This window comes from Stylophora pistillata, chromosome 11 (genome assembly GCF_964205215.1).
Source record: "Stylophora pistillata chromosome 11, jaStyPist1.2, whole genome shotgun sequence".
Classification (NCBI taxonomy): domain Eukaryota; kingdom Metazoa; phylum Cnidaria; class Anthozoa; order Scleractinia; family Pocilloporidae; genus Stylophora; species Stylophora pistillata.
In genome coordinates this window covers 17,044,819-17,064,367 of record NC_142529.1, presented here as the reverse complement: position 1 = coordinate 17,064,367, position 19,549 = coordinate 17,044,819, and the positions used below count along the sequence as shown (strand labels likewise).

General features: G+C 36.0%; 3 protein-coding genes across 7 annotated transcripts in view; 1 reads left to right on the top strand and 2 right to left on the bottom strand.

Moving 5' to 3' along the window:
- Positions 1-2,065, bottom strand: part of LOC111343992 (transmembrane protein 59) — a 13,041-nt gene extending 10,976 nt beyond the window's left edge. The window contains exons 1-2 of the mRNA XM_022951197.2: positions 1,873-2,065; positions 1,596-1,701 (exon numbers count right to left, since the gene is read on the bottom strand). Coding sequence (XP_022806932.2) covers positions 1,596-1,701; positions 1,873-2,037 — 271 coding nt within the window. The 5' untranslated portion in view covers positions 2,038-2,065. The remainder of the gene's footprint in view (positions 1-1,595; positions 1,702-1,872) is intronic.
- Positions 2,066-2,113: 48 nt separating this feature from the next.
- On the top strand, positions 2,114-19,118 carry LOC111343994 (nucleotide sugar transporter SLC35D2). 5 transcript variants are annotated; one of them, XM_088738277.1, is made up of 15 exons: positions 2,115-2,368; positions 2,479-2,512; positions 2,621-2,698; positions 3,499-3,585; positions 3,987-4,054; positions 4,715-4,786; positions 4,966-5,058; positions 7,376-7,444; positions 7,993-8,063; positions 8,427-8,458; positions 8,927-9,019; positions 11,834-11,901; positions 12,526-12,604; positions 17,163-17,245; positions 18,109-19,118. In XM_088738277.1, exons 1-15 carry the CDS (start codon positions 2,256-2,258, stop codon positions 18,218-18,220), a joined length of 1,152 nt encoding a protein of 383 aa, XP_088594403.1. In that variant the 5' UTR covers positions 2,115-2,255; the 3' UTR covers positions 18,221-19,118. The 5 variants fall into 5 exon arrangements, with proteins under 5 accessions (XP_088594406.1, XP_088594403.1, XP_088594404.1 ...); XM_088738278.1 differs by lacking the exon at positions 2,621-2,698; XM_088738279.1 differs by lacking the exon at positions 4,966-5,058.
- Positions 7,471-16,113, bottom strand: LOC148720342 (uncharacterized). The gene is made up of 3 exons (XM_088738282.1): positions 15,908-16,113; positions 9,049-9,145; positions 7,471-8,226 (listed from the first exon to the last, which is right to left on the bottom strand). Exons 1-3 carry the CDS (start codon positions 15,999-16,001, stop codon positions 8,049-8,051), a joined length of 369 nt encoding a protein of 122 aa, XP_088594408.1. The 5' UTR covers positions 16,002-16,113; the 3' UTR covers positions 7,471-8,048.
- Positions 19,119-19,549: the final 431 nt, after the last annotated feature.

Below are 19,549 nucleotides of genomic sequence, written 5' to 3'. Positions count from 1 at the left end.
AGCCATGAGCAAAACAGATCATACTTTTTAAGCTATTGGTTGAAATACAGACATTTTTTCAACAGTTGTCATGTTTACTTGAATTATTAACCAATACTTGAAACAACCTGATAGATGCATCTCCAATTTTGAATCATCCTCTGACTAAATTTTTTTAAAAAAAAATTAGCCCCAGGGAAATTTTGGAGTAACTTTAGACTGAGGAACGAAACCGCTAATGATTTTATCCTCTGAAAAAAGGAAAAAACAAACAAAATCACAAGGATTTTGACAAAACTGATTTCAAAAATTATTGCAGCTGCAACTTGAAGGTATATAAGCAAAATGTTTTTATTATGTCTCAACACCAATCCTGTACTGTACACTAAATTATCTGTTTGAATAGCAAAAAGGAAACTGATCATCATTTTCAAATATTGATGTTTTAATAAAAACTCTCCCTGGTTCCTGAAAAGGTTGATGACAAGAGCATGTGCATGTACATGTACATGTAGGTACCAGTCATACCTGTGGCGAGCATTAATAAGTTATATTACTTATAGTTATACAAGTTTAGTAATGTGTGTACATGTATGGGCAAAGGGTTCCTTCAGAGCAATGTCCAAAAAACTAAGATGGAATAATCATACTCAACTTAAAAATGGCCAAAAAAAAGAAAAAAACTTTACTGAAACAATTAAAAGTGTTACTATTTTACACCACATGGTCAAATTAAACCAGCCATTGTACATTTGTTGAACCATATACATTTCCAGGACCCCAAAGTACCACGAGGCAGAAATATACATTTCGCTTTTTTTTTTTTTTTTTTTTAAATAATAAAATCAGGCCAAAAGCAAGCAAAAAAACAGTTCTCTTGATACTCAAGTAATTGTGGAAGTAAATGAGGAGTAAAAAACAAAGAAAAGAATCTCTATTCTCATGCAGAAGTAAGAGCAAGCTATGGGGAAACATCAAAGGCTCCCAAATAAATTATCATGTTTCATTGGATGACTTCAGTTTTTACTTAATTGCTCTAAGACATTTACATGCTTGTAAAAATGTACTAAATGTAGGAGCAGTAGAATTACTAGGGAAAGTTGTCCTCTGTCCCAATCAATAAGTGGTTGTCTGTCATTTTGATAAAGTTTTCACCGAATACCCATAAAATTACTTCCACACTAACAAATGGATGCGGATGATAAACTTCAGCTACATCATGTATCCAGGTAACGAAGACGTACCTTAAAGAATTTTCCGTATTTTCCAGAATAAATTTTCGGTCAAAGCGAAAACAAATAAGGTTGGGAAATTAAAATTCGTATTTTTAACCTTGTACAGAAAACTTATCAGTACATGTGTGATGAATATATGAAGTTCATATATTTTGAACTGCGGTTATAGATACGTATGATGTACGATCCTCGCAGTAGAGAGCGCTATTTAGGTCTGATTTTCGCCATTGCATAAATAGCGCTCTCTACTGCGAGGATCGTGCATCATAAGTAAGTACGTCTGTGTTTAAAATACTAGTCTTTTCTTCTCAGTTCTGCGGAGAATAAGATTTAGCCAAAATTTAGGGATACATTGTAGCTTATTACGAACGAAAAGTTTACCTGTTATGCAGACTGCTGTAAAATTTTCGGAGGTTGAGTAACCAGCCTTCAGTTGTGCTATAGCCGATAGCCTGCAACCTTGTTTACAAGCAAGAGAAGGTTCTTCCTAAGTATAGATAGAGCGTGATAAAAATAAGAAACTTAATATTAACTTAACTGAGGTGAAGGACGCCAGCTGCAACATAAATGCTTTGTACACCAGCAAGGAGTGGCGACATCCTCAACAGATTTGAGAATAGCACGCACTCTTCATAATTTATAAATTAGGACTGACTACCTTTGGGTATGTATGTAATGGGTAGCTCCGCTCACAGCTTTCCTTACACTCATCTAGGATACCCGACGATTTATCAGCGAAACTAGACTGCAAGATCGAGAGCAAAACGAAGGGAAACAGAAAGTAAAAACGGTGTGTACCAGTAGCCATCTTTGTTCTGCTCATTGTTCAAATGCGACGAATTTGTTTGGAACACAGATCACATGACTCAAACACGAAAAACAGGTTTCACTCATCAGCGGTTTCACTGTTGTTAGAATATGGCGGCCATTCAAACTGGTCAGTTATATTTATTCTACAAACGGAAACAGTGCATTTAATTTGTATCGGTAGGTTAGCAACCAATATAAAGAGCTTGTCGAGAACTTACTTCGGGGAGCATCATGGCGGAGGGAAAAAGAGCTACAGTTCTCACTAGAGTACTGACTGCCCTGTTTTATGGTGTTTGCTCTTTCTTGATCGTTGTGATCAACAAAACTGTTTTGACAACTTATAAGTAAGTTAATTTGATATTTTATTATGATTATGCCTGAATAATCATATGAATGCTCTGATTTGGGAATCTAAATTTTAGTGCGGCTAAATATTTCTGTTGTATTTTCTCAGGTTTCCATCATTCCAGTTCCTTGGAATTGGACAGGTAACTCAATTTAACCTAGCTTGTAGACGTGGCGCTAAATGGCCATTAATTTGGTTCCATGTTGAATTCGATTAATTAATTTCTCTCGCGGTTCGACCCTTTATAAAGAACCTATTGATTGATGCACATGTAGACTACCTTGAGACATGCAAACAGTGGCTCGATGTCGTGCTGACTATGAATTTCGTAAGTGTTTGATCAGGTTTTAGCCCTAAATTACTGACTTTTTAATATAGTAAGATTGTTTGCTTTGTGTTTCAAGCAGCGCCGCGTAACATGAATGCTTTGATTTTGAGATTCCTTCTCGAAAAAATTCACTTCTGTTTCAATGACAAAAAGAAATGTTCTTATAAAAATTAATTTTTGAGATGTGACAACTTCACAGTATGTCACAAATGTTTTGGAAATACATTTTTTATCTGTTCCTCGTACATGTGCCGTATGTTCCTTTCAAACTCACAACATCTGAAATATAACACGAAACAAGGCAAATATAATAATGGTGACTTTGCTATGTATTTACATATTTTAATTCATGATATTACTGTACCACTGTACATGTACATTTGTGATATATATTTTCCTCATTCTTTCAAGTGTCAATTGTCAAGGGAGACTTTGGTGGCATTGTTTTTTTTTTTATTTTTAATCCCCCCCTCCCCTCTTCGCCCTGTAGCTCCACCAAGAACAAATTTATGAATGAGGGATTGCATAATGAAGCAAACCATCCATGACTTTGTTTTACTGAAATGTAAATTTTTTTAATGATAGCCTGTCCTCTACTTTAGTAAGTCCTCTAGCATGTGAGGTACAAATAGGAAAGTCGTACTGGCACATGTATATTTAACTGCCATCGGAAGCACTCAGAAAGGCCTTTCTGCCTTTTACAGACTTGAAAAAACCTACCATTGTCATTTCTTTGGTTGATGTTGTGATATCACCTCACTAACCAGGACAACAATTTCTTTTATTTTGCCTTTTGATAGATGTTTGCCACAGTTGTGGTTCTTTATTGCCTGAAGTTAGGTGGTGTTGTTTCATTTCCAGATTATTCATTATCAACTTTTCAGAAAGTAAGTTGTAGAAGTTATGTAGGTATGTAATAATTGTATTCACCTAATCAGCCAATTTTTATAGACTGCCTCATGGATTAAACAAGATTATACTGTAGTAGCATTTAAATTGCATAGGGAGTTTAAAGCGAGAAGTTTCATGATATATATTCAGAGTCAATTGAAGTTTTTGTATAGCAATTGTTCAAAATTTCTCATTTGTAATCTAGGTACTTGTACTTTATCAAAAAGAAATCAATGATGCATTAATTGGTGTTAATTTGGAAATAATTCCATTCATGTGAATCTCAGCAAATTATGCCTAATAGATTTTAAACCTCAGGCAAATTATTTTTGTGAAAAACAATTTATGTATCAAATACAAGAATACCTAAAATTCTGTCTCTACTTAAAATTTACAGGTTTGGCCACTTCCATTATTATATGTCGGTAATCTAGTTTTTGGATTAGGAAGTACCAAGAGACTCAAGTGAGTGAATCCATTGTGTTATACATTTTCAGTAATCATAGTTCAATAAGTATTTCACACACAGCACTGAGAATAATACTGGTAGTTCAACCATCTTGTATATAACTGACCACTTATTACAGTTACTAACGTATACAGCATTTCTATTTGTACACTTGAGATTAAAGGTACATTTGACCACACAGAATTAAATGAGTGTATACCACACAGGTGAATGATGCTTTTTGTGTGCTCTGATTGGCTGGTTCAGAAGTGATTAGCAAGTACAGGCCTGTGCATATGCATGTATCGTTTACCTCTGAGCCACTGAAGATACAAGATCATGCATCCATGTGCACTATTCAATTTCCTAACATTTTTGGTATATTCAATTTGACAGAAATTGATTGATATTTTTAGTTTCTGTGTGTGGGTGTTTCAATTAAAGTGATGAATATTTGCCTCTCAGCTTTGTAGCTTGGTAAGTATCTCCCACTAGTCACCTCAACTTTGGAGAATAATTTTTCAATAATAAAAAGCTGGTGCAGTTATTAATTATTGTTATTAACATCATGGTGCAAATTAGCCTGACCCAAAGTATCTTTACCAGTTGATACTGGAAGTTGTTTTTTTTTATAATTTAAGAATGATATAACTGTGCAGTATTTTGGTTGTTTTCAGCCTTCCCATGTTTACTGTCCTGCGAAGGTTTTCAATTCTGTTTACTATGATAGGAGAGGCATGGCTCTTGGGGTGAGTAACACAGGCTCACCTCAAAGTGAAAGACCATATAAAAATGTGGGTTGCATGAAGGGAACTTGCCTTAATGGGCCAGATTGAAGCACACCTAGTTTGCATTGTATTAAGCAGCAAGGAGTGTTTGATCTTTTCCTGTAGCAAGTTAACACTTCACGAACTCTGACAATTGAAAGGTACCCTTTTGTGTTCCTGGGCAGAGAGAGGCCGGCTGTAGGAAAAAGTATCTTGTCTTCAAACAGTCAGTACACTTCCAGCAATCCAATCAGGTCTCAATTAAACACAAATCTTTTGACCAGACACCTACATGTACACTGTATGTGCTAATATTATAATTTTTATTATGTCACAATAATAGCAAGTATGATAGATATTGTAAGAAATATACATTTTGAAAGACATGTTTTGGCATGCATATGCCATCTTCAGTCAATGTCAGTAACTTTGTGAACAATTATATAGCTTACAGTCGAGTAGATGTCAATAAATTATTTACAATATGATGCAATACAAAAGTGGGTACTAAAAATTATTACTAACAATGTGACACCAAAACATCAAAGGTGTAAACTAGAATTCTAGAAAAGTGTTATAATGCTGTAATTGTTTGTTAAGTTCAGGTTTGATCTTATTTATAAAAAGTTTCTTTGAGTTTTAAATCAATTGAGTTTTTAGCAGAATCCAGAACAAGAAGGGGAGTATTTCTTCAAGATTACAAGAAGGAGATGTGTTGAAATTCTTAAAAATATGTGAGTTTCTATTGCTTTCCGCATACCCCTTTATCCTTGAAATCCTTAAAAGTGGCAAGTAGTTTCGCCAATATAACGGGAATTACATCCCGCACAAGAAAATTGGTAAACTACCATGGATTTTACCATCATTCTCTTTCTCGAAAGTGAATTTTACGTTAGGGTGCTGCAAATTAATGTAATCAAAAAATGACATAGCATCCTGTTCATTGTGAAAGACATAAAAGGTGTCATCAACATAGCGCCTATAAAGTAGAAGGTGAGTCGAATAGTTACAATTATTTAGCCCTTTTTCCTCGTGGAAACAAAGAAAAAGATTGGCTAGGATGGTTGCTAACGGAGAACCCATTGCTACCCCATCAACTTGATCATAAACTTTGCCATTAAAAGGAAAATGAGTCTCGGCTGTAGCAAATGAAAACAATTTCTTCAAGTGGGATTTTTTGCATTAATTATTTCAACACATCTCCTCCTTGTAAGAACAAATACTCCCCTTCTTGTTTTAGTATTCTGGATTCTGCTAACAACTCAACTGATTTATACTGTCTCAAAGAAGCTTTTTATATAAATAAGATCAAACCTGAACTTAACAAACAATTAGAGCATTATAACACTTTTCTAGCATTCTAGTTTACACCTTTGATGTTTTGGTGTCACGTTGTAATGGGTACCCACTTTTGTATCACATCATATTGTAAATAATTCATTCATCTACTTGTATACTTAATATAATTGTTCACACTCAGTTACTCATTGACTGAAGATGGCATATGTATGCCGAAACATGTCTTTCAAAAAAGTTGTATATTTCTTACAATAAGTATAATATTATGTATTTTCCCATGATGTTTACCTGAAATACTCCAAAATGAGACAGAGTACTTTACATGACCATTCAATATACAGTATGCGCAGTACATATTTTTTGCCATTGAACTAATCTGCAAGTTGATTTCATCAATGGTAAACAAAAAAATATGTTGGAGCCATAGAACTAATGCATACTATCTAAGGTGACAAGTTTGTCACCAGACTCACTTCTTACAAGTGCACCACCATTGATCCAATGGTTTCATATACTTTAACCTATTGATGTCCAGTGCGCCCATAAGCGCCCATGTGGAACCACACCCTATTTATTCCTTGTTATGTCATCACTTTTAGCCCTGGAGCACGAGTTTGAGCACATACTTGAACAGGTTGAAAATATCTTACAAACGATACCAGAATGAGCGTAATTGAGTGAAGGAGACAGGAGAAATAGCCAAAAAAACATGTAACTTTGACCTGAAAATCTGCACGAAAATTATTTTCCATTACCCAACTACCTTTCTGAGCATGTGGTTTGAAAATAATGAGTAGTTTCCTGAAAAATCTCTACACCAAAATGAAGCCTACTATAAAATTTCCAGCAAGTGACGGGAAAATTTAGGTAATGAAAGGGGAAAAGAAAGGGCAAGAGAAAGAGAGAAAAGTAAAAGTCATAAGTGGGGCATTACTTTTCAACCCAAAAGTATCTGGAAATTTTGCTTTCTGCACCTGCCTGAGATTTTCAGGCCGCCATTTTGCATTTGGATCAAAAGGCAGTCGAGTGTACAAGCTGTGAATGGGTTTGTGGTAAGTTTGAGCTTTTAAACCACAACTGAGTGACCCAAAATCTGCTTGACTAGCTTTGAAACACAGTTTTTCACAAAAGCTGCGGCTATTTAAATGGGTTAAAGTCTTTTCATCCACATGAACTATGTTGCACACAGGTCTTGACATCATTTTGAGTACAGTCCATACACTAAGTAAAAGTTCCCTAGTGCATAATTTTCACAACTGTCTTAACTTTCAGGTCAAAGGCAAATTTTCAAGTGCAAGCTACAGTGTTTCTTATGATTTTTGGTGCCCTTATGGCAGCAAGGTAATTGATGAAAAATTTGTGTTGATGACATTATGATCAGTAAATTGAGAATTCATATAAAAAGCAGCCTTACTGAAAAAAAGAGTGCCTGGTTCAATTATAATTATACTAAGGTATGAGACTTCAATAACAGCCAATAACAGCAGTGATTTGCTCTGAGGAAATTGCTGCTTTGAAACTCTTTACTGAGGATACAAGTTAGGGGCCACAAGTTAACAATAAGGAATGTGCTTCACTTGTGCCTGCTGCTGTTTTTGTGGATTACACAGTGGCAGGAAGGTTTACAAAACAAGGGCATTCAGATTGCAGATCTACTCTGATTCCTCTCTTTTTTTTTGTTTTGTTTTGTTTTACTTTTTTTCATCATTTTAAATTTACAGACCCAGTGTAGGTAGGATTGAGGCAAACAATTTACTCTTGACAGCAGTTGGTGTTTACTAGAGTCCATGTGAATGTATTATCAGTAATACTTGAAATGTCATCATTCTTATTCCTCAACAACATCACAAAACCTTGATGTTTAATACATAATTATTTTCTTGTTTCAGCGGAGATCTTGCATTTGATGCCACTGGTTATGTATATATCCTTATCAATGATGTTCTCACTGCAGCAAATGGTAACTACATTTTTCTGTACTTGAAGGGTATTCTAAGGTAGTTAATCTACAGTACATGCCACCTATGTACACCATGACCTGGGTTAGAATCTCTGTCCTCATGCAGGTGTCACACATGGGTCGAGTTTGTTGCTGGTATGCATCTCCTCTGCTTTCCTTTTCTCTGCAAAAACCAACATACTGAATTCCAATTTGACCAGGAAACAGATTGGATGCACAGAGCTATCTCGTGGAGGTTCACAGCCAAATCCCCATTCTTATGATAATTACAGTAACTATGAGTTGAAATTTTGATGGAACAAACTAATTTTGCTCGAGATAAATATACAATCAGTGAAATTCTTTGAAATTCTCATACACTAGGCGTTTATGTCAAGAAAAAGTTAGAGTCCAAGGCAAGTGATGTGTATGTGGATTGCTGTTTAAACTTTAGCTACAGTACTAATTTAAAGAATAAAAATTGCTAACCTAAGGCTCCAGAATGATTGTAGCAGACATTAACAAATAAATCAACATAATTATCAGTGTGGAGAATGTAGCGAGTTTGCTAGTGTTTTTACTCTTTGTTTATTGATTAGCTTTTTTCTGTAGCCAGTTTTGATTTATGGCCCGCAGTGAAGCCCTGAAAATATATTTTTACCCATGCATTATGTATCATAAATCATTAACCCTGGCTAGATCGAGTTTAAACTTAACTTATTGTAAGAGATACAATTAAAATTGAACTTTACAGCTTTGCAGTACACAAGAACAGCATCAGGGCAAGAGTTATCTGATTATCAGGGCAGTTTGAAATTCATTACAATTTTGTACTGCTTTAATCTGTATCATTCATAAAAAGAAACCTCTTTTGTACATCTTAGGAACTAGGAAAATATGGTTTATTGTTTTACAATGCCATGTTTATGCTGTTTCCAGCTTTCCTCATTTCTTACTTTGCTGGAGAATTTGATAAGGTAAGTCAAACCAGTATGTGAATACTCACCTCTGATGAGATCCGTTTGTTTCAATATCCTTCGCAAAACATGAATTTGATTGATCTGAGCCACAGCGAAAAAAATATATTCCATTTTTCCGTGGGTCTGTAATTAGTAATAGAGCACAGATGATGCCTTACAACTGCATTTTGTTAAAATGTACAGACCTACGGCAGCATGGCCCGGCTCCTTTTGTACACATAATTAAGAGTGGTCGCCTGTAAAAATCGATTGATAAAAGAAAAATTTAAATTTTGTCAAACTTTGCCGGAACATAAGTATGAATGGCCTTAGTTACGGAAAAATATCGAAAATTCCAGAAAGAAATTATTTTGGGAGAACGGTGGTATTTTGTATTTTGGGGGTTCATAACCGCATTTTCATGGTGAAATAGTGCACCTCAAGATACCGGCCAAACAAAAATTTTTTCACCAGCAATTTGAAAACCACATTTATAACAATTCTAAAACCACAGATGTTTTTCAAAGGTTCTGAAGTATTTTTTCCAAGAAACCTTAAAAAACGATTTTTTTACGAATTTACTAATTCAGGTAAAACTTCACCCATCAAAACATAGCTCGACTCTGGCGACTAAAATCAGCCATTGTTACATGGCCCCATAAACGAGGCAATAACCATTGTCAAGAACAAGGTTTCTTTCAGAAACTGCAATAAAATTTTTGGGCTACTTAAACTACGAATTTTTAGAGCGATTTATATAAGCGTATTTGAACTCAAGAAGCGTGTTACGTGCCAACGTGACTTGCACGCCACCTTAAAGGAGCACTTATGAAACGGCCCTATAATTTGAAAACCCAAGAATTTCAGTTATTCCATTGTAATATGAATTTTTAGCGATTAATAAAGCCTTTTCAATCATAATTTTAGTTGAAAGTCAATTCTAGGGCAAGAAATTACGATTTGAAAACCATTCCGCCATTAGTTTTCGTAATCACGGCCAACTTATCTTTGTTCAGCGGTCACTCCTATTGTGACGTAGATTACTCAGAACGCTTTTATATTTATACGGAAACCTCGTGAAATTTAGTGAAATAGTCTTAGTCTTAGTGTATAAAAAGCCTCCCGGTTAGCTCAATGAATAGAGCGCTGGACTGTTGTGCAGTAGGTCGAGGGTTCGAGCCCCGGCCGGACCAACACTCAGGGTCTTAAAATAATTGAGAAGAATTTGCTGCCTTTCTATAACATCAAGAAATAGTTAGATATTCTAGTCTTCTCGGATAGGGACGAATAAATGGAGGTCCCGTCTCCTGCAGGGTTGGGGCAGGAGACGTTAATTTCCCACACACGAGATTACTGTGTGATGGATGTCCTCCCCTGGGGTGGGATGGGGGGGGGGGGGTTTGGGCGCACTTAATTTGGAGCCTCGCTCTGTTGTGCGACCCTCACCCTACTCTGGTGAAAGTTATTAAATAAATAAATAAATAAAGCAATATATACGATCAAAATACTCTTTTTGAAAATTAGCCACAAGTACGGCGTGTCAAATGAGTAATCTACGTCACGGTCCCTCCCATTGTGACGTAGATTACTCAAAACACTTTTATATTTATACGGAAACTTTGTAAAATTTAGTGAAAATGGTCTTAGTCTTAGTGTTATAAAAAGCAATATAGACGATCAAAATACTGTTTTTGAAAATTAGCCAAGAGCACGGCGCGTCAAATGAGTAATCTCCAAACTCGTGCCAGTCTTCTTGAGCCTGCAAAGTGATTACGAAAATTAATGGCGGAACGGTTTTCAAATCATAATTTCTCTCCCTAGAGTTGACTTTGAAGTAAAATTATTCTTGAAAAGGCTTTATTAATCGCTAAAAATTCATATTATAATGAAATAACTGAATTTTTCGGATTTTCAAATTATGGGGCGGTTTCCTAAGAGTGCTCCTTTAAGAAAAACATCAAAACACTCGAATTCCCTCGTATATCATACAAAAACTTCGAAACAGGTCTCCTTCATATTTCAATATACATATAGTTTTCTCCTGAAGCCAAATAGTCAAGGCAATCTGGGCAATTTTCTATAGTTTAGTATATGTAAATTGCTGGTTTATGTTGTTACAACGGCCATATTCGCAACTAATACCAACCCAGCCATAACAAAAACTTTGTTAACATCAGAAGGAATTGCCCAGGCTTTAATTACACAAAATGCTACCTTCAGACTAAGTAGTTGCCATGCCAGGAGTATGCCCTTTAGCCCGCTCCACCATTTTCAAAACTTATCATCCATGCTACCATTTCTCGCTACTGCAGTGGCGGCAATTTTGATATTTTTCCGTCACTAAGGCCATTCATACCTATGTTCTGGCAAAGTTTGAAAAAATTTCAATTTTTCTATTTTCAGCACTCTGCTTGATTTCTACAGACGACCACTCTTAACTGCTCAGCAGTACAGTTTTCAAAAATTGTCATCTCTGCTGTTCCACATACAGTATGTAAATTATTAAGCCAGGGAGAAGTACTGCATTGCCCTATTTGAAGCTGGCTTGACATAAGAAATTTAAATAAGTCAGTTTTGTTCACCAGATAAATGATGTCAAACAAACTCTGGATGTAACTATGATTTGTTAACTAATTACACTGTAGGTACTTATACAGTACGTGAATTATATACTGTATCACAAAAAAAATTAATGTCAGTAGTAGGCCTATGGAGACACAGTCACTACTTTGTTTGGAGGTTCCTGTGAGCTAGTGATTACTTTTTATAATCAGTACATGATTAAAATATACACTTATTATCTGATTCGTTTCATCTTTTTGATGTTTAAAGGTTTTGCAATATGGTAACTGGAAGGATCCACTATTTCTTTTACACTTCACTGCCTCTTGTATTATGGGGTAAGATAACCAACTTGAGCATAATGAATAAGCATTTAATTTACTGCCATGATATGATCTGTACTCAAAACTCTCTTTACTCTGCAAGTCTCTGAAAATACATGTCAGTATGAGGTCTCTCTAGCATATTAAATTTGTTCCTTTTTTTAACTATTTTTTATTGTTTATTTTATTTATTCTTCCTGTTGATCATGAGTAGCAAAATGAAGTTCCCTCTATTACAATTATTTTTCTGCCCAATTACAAATTTTAGCAAAGCATTTCTCTTGATTTTTGTTAAAAATATTTTTCCCCATGCTTTAAATACCCAGTGTATTATATCCTAATTAATATTTTCTTTATTTTATTTATCACTGACCATTAATTTTTTCTCTAAAATGAAAATAATGAACTGTCTTCAAATGGTCTGTTGATCAGTAGTAAAATTAAGTTCCCTCTATTACAATTGTTTTTCTGCCTAAATTACAAATTCCTCAGGATTTTTGTTAAAAATATTTTCCCCATGCTTTAAACACTCAGCATATTATACCTTAAATACTATGATTATGACAATTATTCAAATTTCATGTCGAGTGTGTACAAACATCATGACAAGCTCTTGTTTTATTCTTGATCTGAACCTAGGTTTATCCTGATGTATTCTATAGTATTGTGCACTCAAGCTAATTCTGCACTCACTACCACAATTGTTGGGTGTCTGAAGGTAAAATGCAATAGGAAAATTCAATACTTGACTCGTGAATTCTGCATTAAATTGCATGCAAAACCGATATCACATGGATTGCGAAGTGATGAGTGCAATATTGGTTTTCAAGTGCAATTTAATGCAGAATTCAGGAGTCAAGTAATGAATCACATAATTAAATAAAAATGAGAAAAAAAAAAGAGAAAAAAAGCATTACTTATAGTTGCTATGTATAGTATTACGTAGATTCAAAACAACATCACTTAGCCTCGTTTTGAACTCACAATTCCATGCTAAATACCTCGCTCCATTAATGAATAAGAATGCACGATTTTTTATTCAATGATGTGATTTTATTTGTGATTCTCTTTGTTGGTGTTATGATTACACCTTAAAATGCTTCTTGTTTAAACCCTTCAGGCCCCAAGAGTGACCAGCGTTAGATCTCTCCTGACAAAATCACCCCTAAATCAAACATCAAGGAGATGAGAATATATGAAATGATCTTGATTGTTAACCAAATTATTCTTGTTGGTACCATAGGAAATTTATTTAATAGATGATAGTGTGGAAACCATGCATATAGATGGTCATGCATGTGTTACGTTGAGTAAAATGCAGCTGGAAATGTTGTTCAACATCTAGTGATGTAGTATTTAAAGGGAAAGTGACGGTCTAGAACAAGGTTTACTTAGATCAAAAGTTTCTTGCTTGAATTGTCCTAACTGGCTATTCATTTGAGCTAAAAGCGTTTTAGTTGCTAACAATTACGTTCCAAAGATCTGAATTTTCAAATTGAAATTCGCCATCTTTGTTATCACGTAGCAATAGTCAAACATGCTAAATTATATCCCTTGCTGAAGTGGATGTAAAGAAGGAAAACAGCGGCGATGGGGGCGCCACCTATTGAATTCTCGACTTGGATTTTAACCTAGCGAGAGGATGTAGTACATCCATTTATGTTTCGAACGAAACATGGCTCGTCTTCACGGGAAGGAGATACTTCTGTTGGGGAGAAAGACAGAGAGAAAGTCAAGAAAATGAATTTCAAGAAGAAACGTCGACCCGCTCAGTCGCTCACGTCTTAGAAATCGCGAGTGGTTCTCTTGCGGCAACTGCCAAGAGAAACCTACGGAAATCGAGAATGTATCCTAAGAATTAAATGTACTAGGACACCGACTCAATTTGAAAGGCAAAGGTTTTTTCCTCAAACAAATCCTAGCTGTGGAGTGTTAGTTACTGTGCTAAAGAAGACCGCTGTGCCCGCTACGGATTCATTTTACTCTGCTACTTCGGAATGAGACGAACTATTTTTGCAGTTACAGGAACCCAGCGCTAGCCTCGGTGTATAGACGGAACACGAGCCATTTGGAACTAAGATCAGCCCCAGTTGGCATGCAACAAGTTAGAAATGCTAGACTTGAAGATCCTTCTTCGCATGCGTAAACACTGACAAAATTGATTACAAACACTAACTTGCCAGAATTAACGCTGATAAGAGGCAGAAGTTAATCGTTACAAATTAAATTTTGTTTGTTTCAGCATTTACCTTTAATTTTCAAAGTTGTTTTTCATCTTTATTGCTTAGAATTAGCTTCAACGCAGTATTTTTCGTTCTAAAATGTTTGAAATGTCGCGACTTGTGAGAAGTAGAGCTTTGTTATTTTCGACGCGCGCCGGAAAATCGCCTCTGTCATACCGTGTTTACATTGGAAATTACCTCAATATAATTGAAGCTAAAATGAAACTTTCGATTTCTTTTGAAAGCATAAGTACTGCATAATTACGTCAAGTAGTTGGTTGGAAGACATAAATATTTTCATATTATCGTGTCCAATCGATATGATATAGTGAAATATAGGCACCTGCCTGACGAAGCATAATTTGTATTATTAAAAACTATATCATTGGATAATGCAATTCAAGACTTTTTATTGGCTTAGCCATTATGGTATATGAGCCAATATACCATAATCTACAAATATGGTAAGCGTACGCGTCAGCTTAAAATTGAAAGGGAGCTAAAAAATTTAAGATTTGGTAAGATTTGTCTAATACGCGCCTCGTTGGCTATAATCATCTCATATCCAACAAGCGCGAGTGGAATAGTTGTTTTATTAAAAACGTTAAATTAAATTATTAAATTTTTAGCTCCCTTTTCATTTAAAGCTGACACGTACGCTTGCCATATTTGTAGATTATGGTATATTGGCTGATATACCATAATGGCTAAGCCAATAAAAAGTCTTGAATTGCATTATCCAATGATCTAGTTTTTAATAATTGTTAATAGGCACCTTTAACACTGACGACGAGAACGTGGACGACGACGTATATGACCGATTGAGGCCTGGGACGGTACCGTCGTCCACGGCGGGAAACACAAACACTTTAGCACATCGGTTACGTGGACGAGTCCTTTACTGCTAATTTGAAAATGCAAAAATTATCCACTAAAACAATTTAACTTTTTTTCAGTGTTGTAATCAACGTCAAGTGATTCAGAGCTAAGCTAAGTTTTTTGGTCAGAAGTTCTTTTTAGACTAATGACCAACCAGGCACTTAAATGCGCTCGTGCACGATGCAAAACGTGTCCTTTCATTCACAACATTGATAAAATATCGGGACCTAAACGATCCATTAAGATCACCGATCACTTCACGTGCACCCCCGCCAATGTAATGTATTGCATAACTTGCACTTGTTGCCAAAAGATATACATCGGCGAAACAGGCAGAAGACTAGGTGACCGATTCCGAGAACATCTTCGAGACGTGGAAAGGAATGACAAGGACACATCGAAACCAGTAGCTGGGCATTTTAATTCACCTAATCATTCTAAGCAACATATGGCAATCTGCGGTCTTTCCTTGCACTTAGGTAGCACGGAAAGCCGTAAAAATATTGAACAAAAGCTCATCTTTCAAACCGGCAGTCTAAATTCCACAGGGATCAACGAACGCTTTTCATTCCACTAATTTATTCTTGTTTTTCTCGTTGCCATGTTCCCACCAATAACATAGCTCCATTTTCTGCCTTTAAAAGCGCACACAACCCACAATTCCTCTATTCGCTCCGACGAAGGGCTAACGCTCGAAACGTCATCTTTTGTAATCGTTACGGTGGCCAATTTATCATTTCAACTTTGTTGATATATCAAAATTATAAGCTAAGTTTACATACACAGTCGATCCGAGCGGTTCGGATGTTTTTCAAAGCCCAGCAATCTTTTTAAAAATGCCAGCTGGTATAAATTACAATACTATAACGAAATGTCCGCGATTTATATTTATAAAAGCATTTATAAGGCTACGTACATACCCTGCAGCACTTTTATCATCATCCGCCAATGCTTTCTCCGCTGTAAACTGTAAAGCTCAATCTGTAACTCGAAAGAAATCAAGTTTTTTCCCATCACGGTGCGATCAAATTACTTTCGGCACTGTTTTTATATCTCAACCTTTAGATTGAAGAAATCCCTAAGATAGGTAAGTTGAAATTAGAAAACATACTCACGTTCTCGTCAAGACGGCAAATGGCGTCCTGAACGAGATGTGGACGACGACTCGCGCTCGATTGGGCATGCGTGGTGGCATCGAAGTTCGTTTTCCCAACTTCCGGTCGGTTACGTTCTCGTCGTCATTGCTAAAGGTCCCTAATTAGTCGCAAACGTGTTTGTCTTGATAATTTGCTTGCGATGTATTAAATGTCATGTAGTTTTTTTCTCCTCAGGAGAATATAACTGTTGGGGTAAAGAAAATTTACTCGATGGACTCAACAGACTGAGGAAAGACAAGATATATTTGTCAGTACTCCGCTTGGTAAAGCGCATGATGTTGAAAATCGGCTTTGGTCAAGGGTGGCGACTGAAAATTTACCACACACGATGTACCACCATTACGAGCTTCAATTTATTCGCTCACAATGAAATGGTTTGAAAAAACTCGTAGAATAAATAACTGAGAGATCGAAGCGAAGGTCAACAAGGAAAACTTACATGCCTGTATATCTCGCTGGAAGTCTTCGTTCTGGCACTGAGTTCCGAAGTTGTACAGGGTTCGGCAAGCCGTCGTCGCGGGTCATTTTTGCTGGCTCACTTTTCTTTAATATTTCACTTTCCGGTAGCTCGTAGAGGCTTACACCTTTTCCTTTTGAATTTTATTATGTATTTTGACATTCAACAACAGGACAGTTCACCTCATTTCAACTATTGGGAGTACTAGAAATTGTTTTCACAAAAAAGGTCAAACTAGTCAACAAGGACAAAGTGCCAAACTAAGTTTGACTATTGCTACATCACAATGACGTAATATCCAAGATGGCGTTTTTCTAACCACGAAAGTTGTAAAAATGGGCAACTTCGAAGCGTTCTTGTCGCTAATACAAGCAAACTAGACAAAATGGCAGTTATTTTCGAACTCCTGAGGAAAAAGTCTTTTAAGTGAGATAAACTTTTTCCAGACCGTACCTTCCCTTTAATAGTTATTGTCATGTCTGTCTTGAAAGTGTGCATTGATGGTAAATACAGGATTTTTTAAATTCTAATTTGAAGAATGAGATATTTTGTTCTCTCCAGAATATTTTAGTGACTTACTTGGGTATGTTCCTTGGAGGTGACTATGTTTTTACTGTGAGAAACTTTATGGGGCTCAATGTAAGGTGAGGACAAAAATTTTTTAGTGACAAAAATTAATGTTCTCATGGAGATTTTCTTATAATGTTTTTTATGGTACTCAATCACAGTAACACCAACATCACAAATTTATTGTTTAATATTTCTATCAATTGATCAACGGACATACAGGTCTAAGTGGTAGGAGGGTTGGAACATTGATTAACTTAATCAGATGGATAAACTTGTCTTCCTTTAAAACAGTTGTGCGTAAAATGTTCCAGCTGAACTCAACTCTGTGGGTTGTCTCAATAAAGATCAATAAAATTGATTGAAAAAAATTGGTGTGGGAAGGCTTGGTCTCCTAGTATATTACTCCTCAAAGAGGAATCAACTACCTTGTAGGCTCACCCAGAAAAAAAAAAAATGGGGAAAAAGAGGGAAAAAAAAAAAGAAAAAATCAATTCTTAGGTAAAAGGAAAAAAGAAGAAGAAAACAGAAGAAGAAGAAGAAAAAAGAAAAATCAGTCCTGAGGTAACACCAAGTTTGCAACCAACAAAACAACAACAGCAATAACAAAAACTATGCGCGCGCACACACACACGCACACCCACACATTTTGGTAACGCTGTCCACTGGATTAATCTGTATCTGGTGGATAGTGCAATACATTTTGGTAACACTATCCACTGGATAAATCCGTATCCGGTGGATAGCGCCGTACATTTTGGTAACACTCCATTTAATATTGATTTACCGTTGGATAGCGTTATCCGTTCTCTGAACAACTGGGCCCTGATTGTTTGTCTTCTCTGCCAGACTCCAACATTTATCTCATTTGGTTAGATACTTCTAATCGACATGATCATGGGAACATACTAAAGACAAATGTCTGTTCCTCTCCACACAGTGTTTTTGGAAGTGTGATCTATTCATATATCACATTTAGAGAAAAAGAGCCTTCTCCAACTCAAGGTTCAGCAGCCAGCAATGATGCAAAAAAGCAGGAATCCAATGCTTGATGCCTACAAACACGACTGCAACTTGTATCTAGTTTGACACACAACTTACACGTCTTATACAAGGCATGTAGTAATGTATAGGACAAACAATTTGGTTATATCAACTCAGTTGAAATTGTAAATTGGCCACCGTAAAGAGTTAAAAGGCTGACGTTTCAAGCGTTAGCCATTCGTCAGAGCGAATGACGAGGAGGGAGCAGAGCATTCTCTTTGACGAAGGGCTAACGCTCGAAACGTGAGCTTTTTAACCCGTTACGGTGGCTAGTTTACAATTTCAACCTAGTTAATATGATATCTTATTAACCAAGCGCGAGGGCCGTACTGGGAGAGTATCGGCCCGAGGTCTTGACAGTACGGACCGAGCGCAGCGAGGTCCGTACAAAAAAGACCGAGGGCCGATATTCTTCCAGTACGGTCCCGAGCAAGCTTGGTTAATAAGAGATTTATTATAAGACTGAAGTTCAAAGGGACACAAGTGCGGTATCATTCGGGACTATTCTGGACAGTGCCCGGTCCAATACTGAGAGAATATTGACCGAAAATAGAGCATTTTGATTGGTTAATTTTAGTTATTGGCCCTCTGACTGCCCGAGTCGTGTAATAAAGCAAAATTACCTTGTTACCCCCACCGACGCAGCACCACAGTTTCTTTAGAAACTTTCACACTCTATAGGACAAATAGTTTGGCATATCTGAAGTTCAGCCTCTGAATTGATGCCATTCTAAAGCTGTTTCAGTGTCAAAATTGTTGGCCTGTGAGTAGCTTATTGGGAACAAGGATGACTTGTTACAAATTTATGAGTAATAGAGATACTGGAAAGATTGTACAGTAGTCGAGATGCTAATAACTTAAGATGATATATTTATTTTGCAATAAAGTTTTGATAATTACCATCAATTTGATTAGTTTATGATCACAATTTACAATTCATTTTTCGACGGTGTGCAATTTGATACCTAGAATTTGATTGAGTCATGAGAAGACTTTGCTCTAACATTTTCATACACAGTGAAAATGGTTCTTGAAATATGTGTTGAGCTCGAATTTGCTTAACTACCGGTAATCACATTTGTCTTAGACACATTTTATTTAAAATGAGTGATACTTTGCAGAACACGATAGACTTGCAATGAAACTAATGATTACTTGTCAGTAGATAACTTACGGGCAGATGTGAAATGATTTTTATTTATCAGTAGATAACTATTGACATTATGTTGCGTTGTTAAAATTGCTTTAGACACAAATTTACTTGAAAAAGACTGGATAGGGATACTTTGTTTATATATCACGGATGCGATGATATTTACCTTATTTTAAAACAAGAT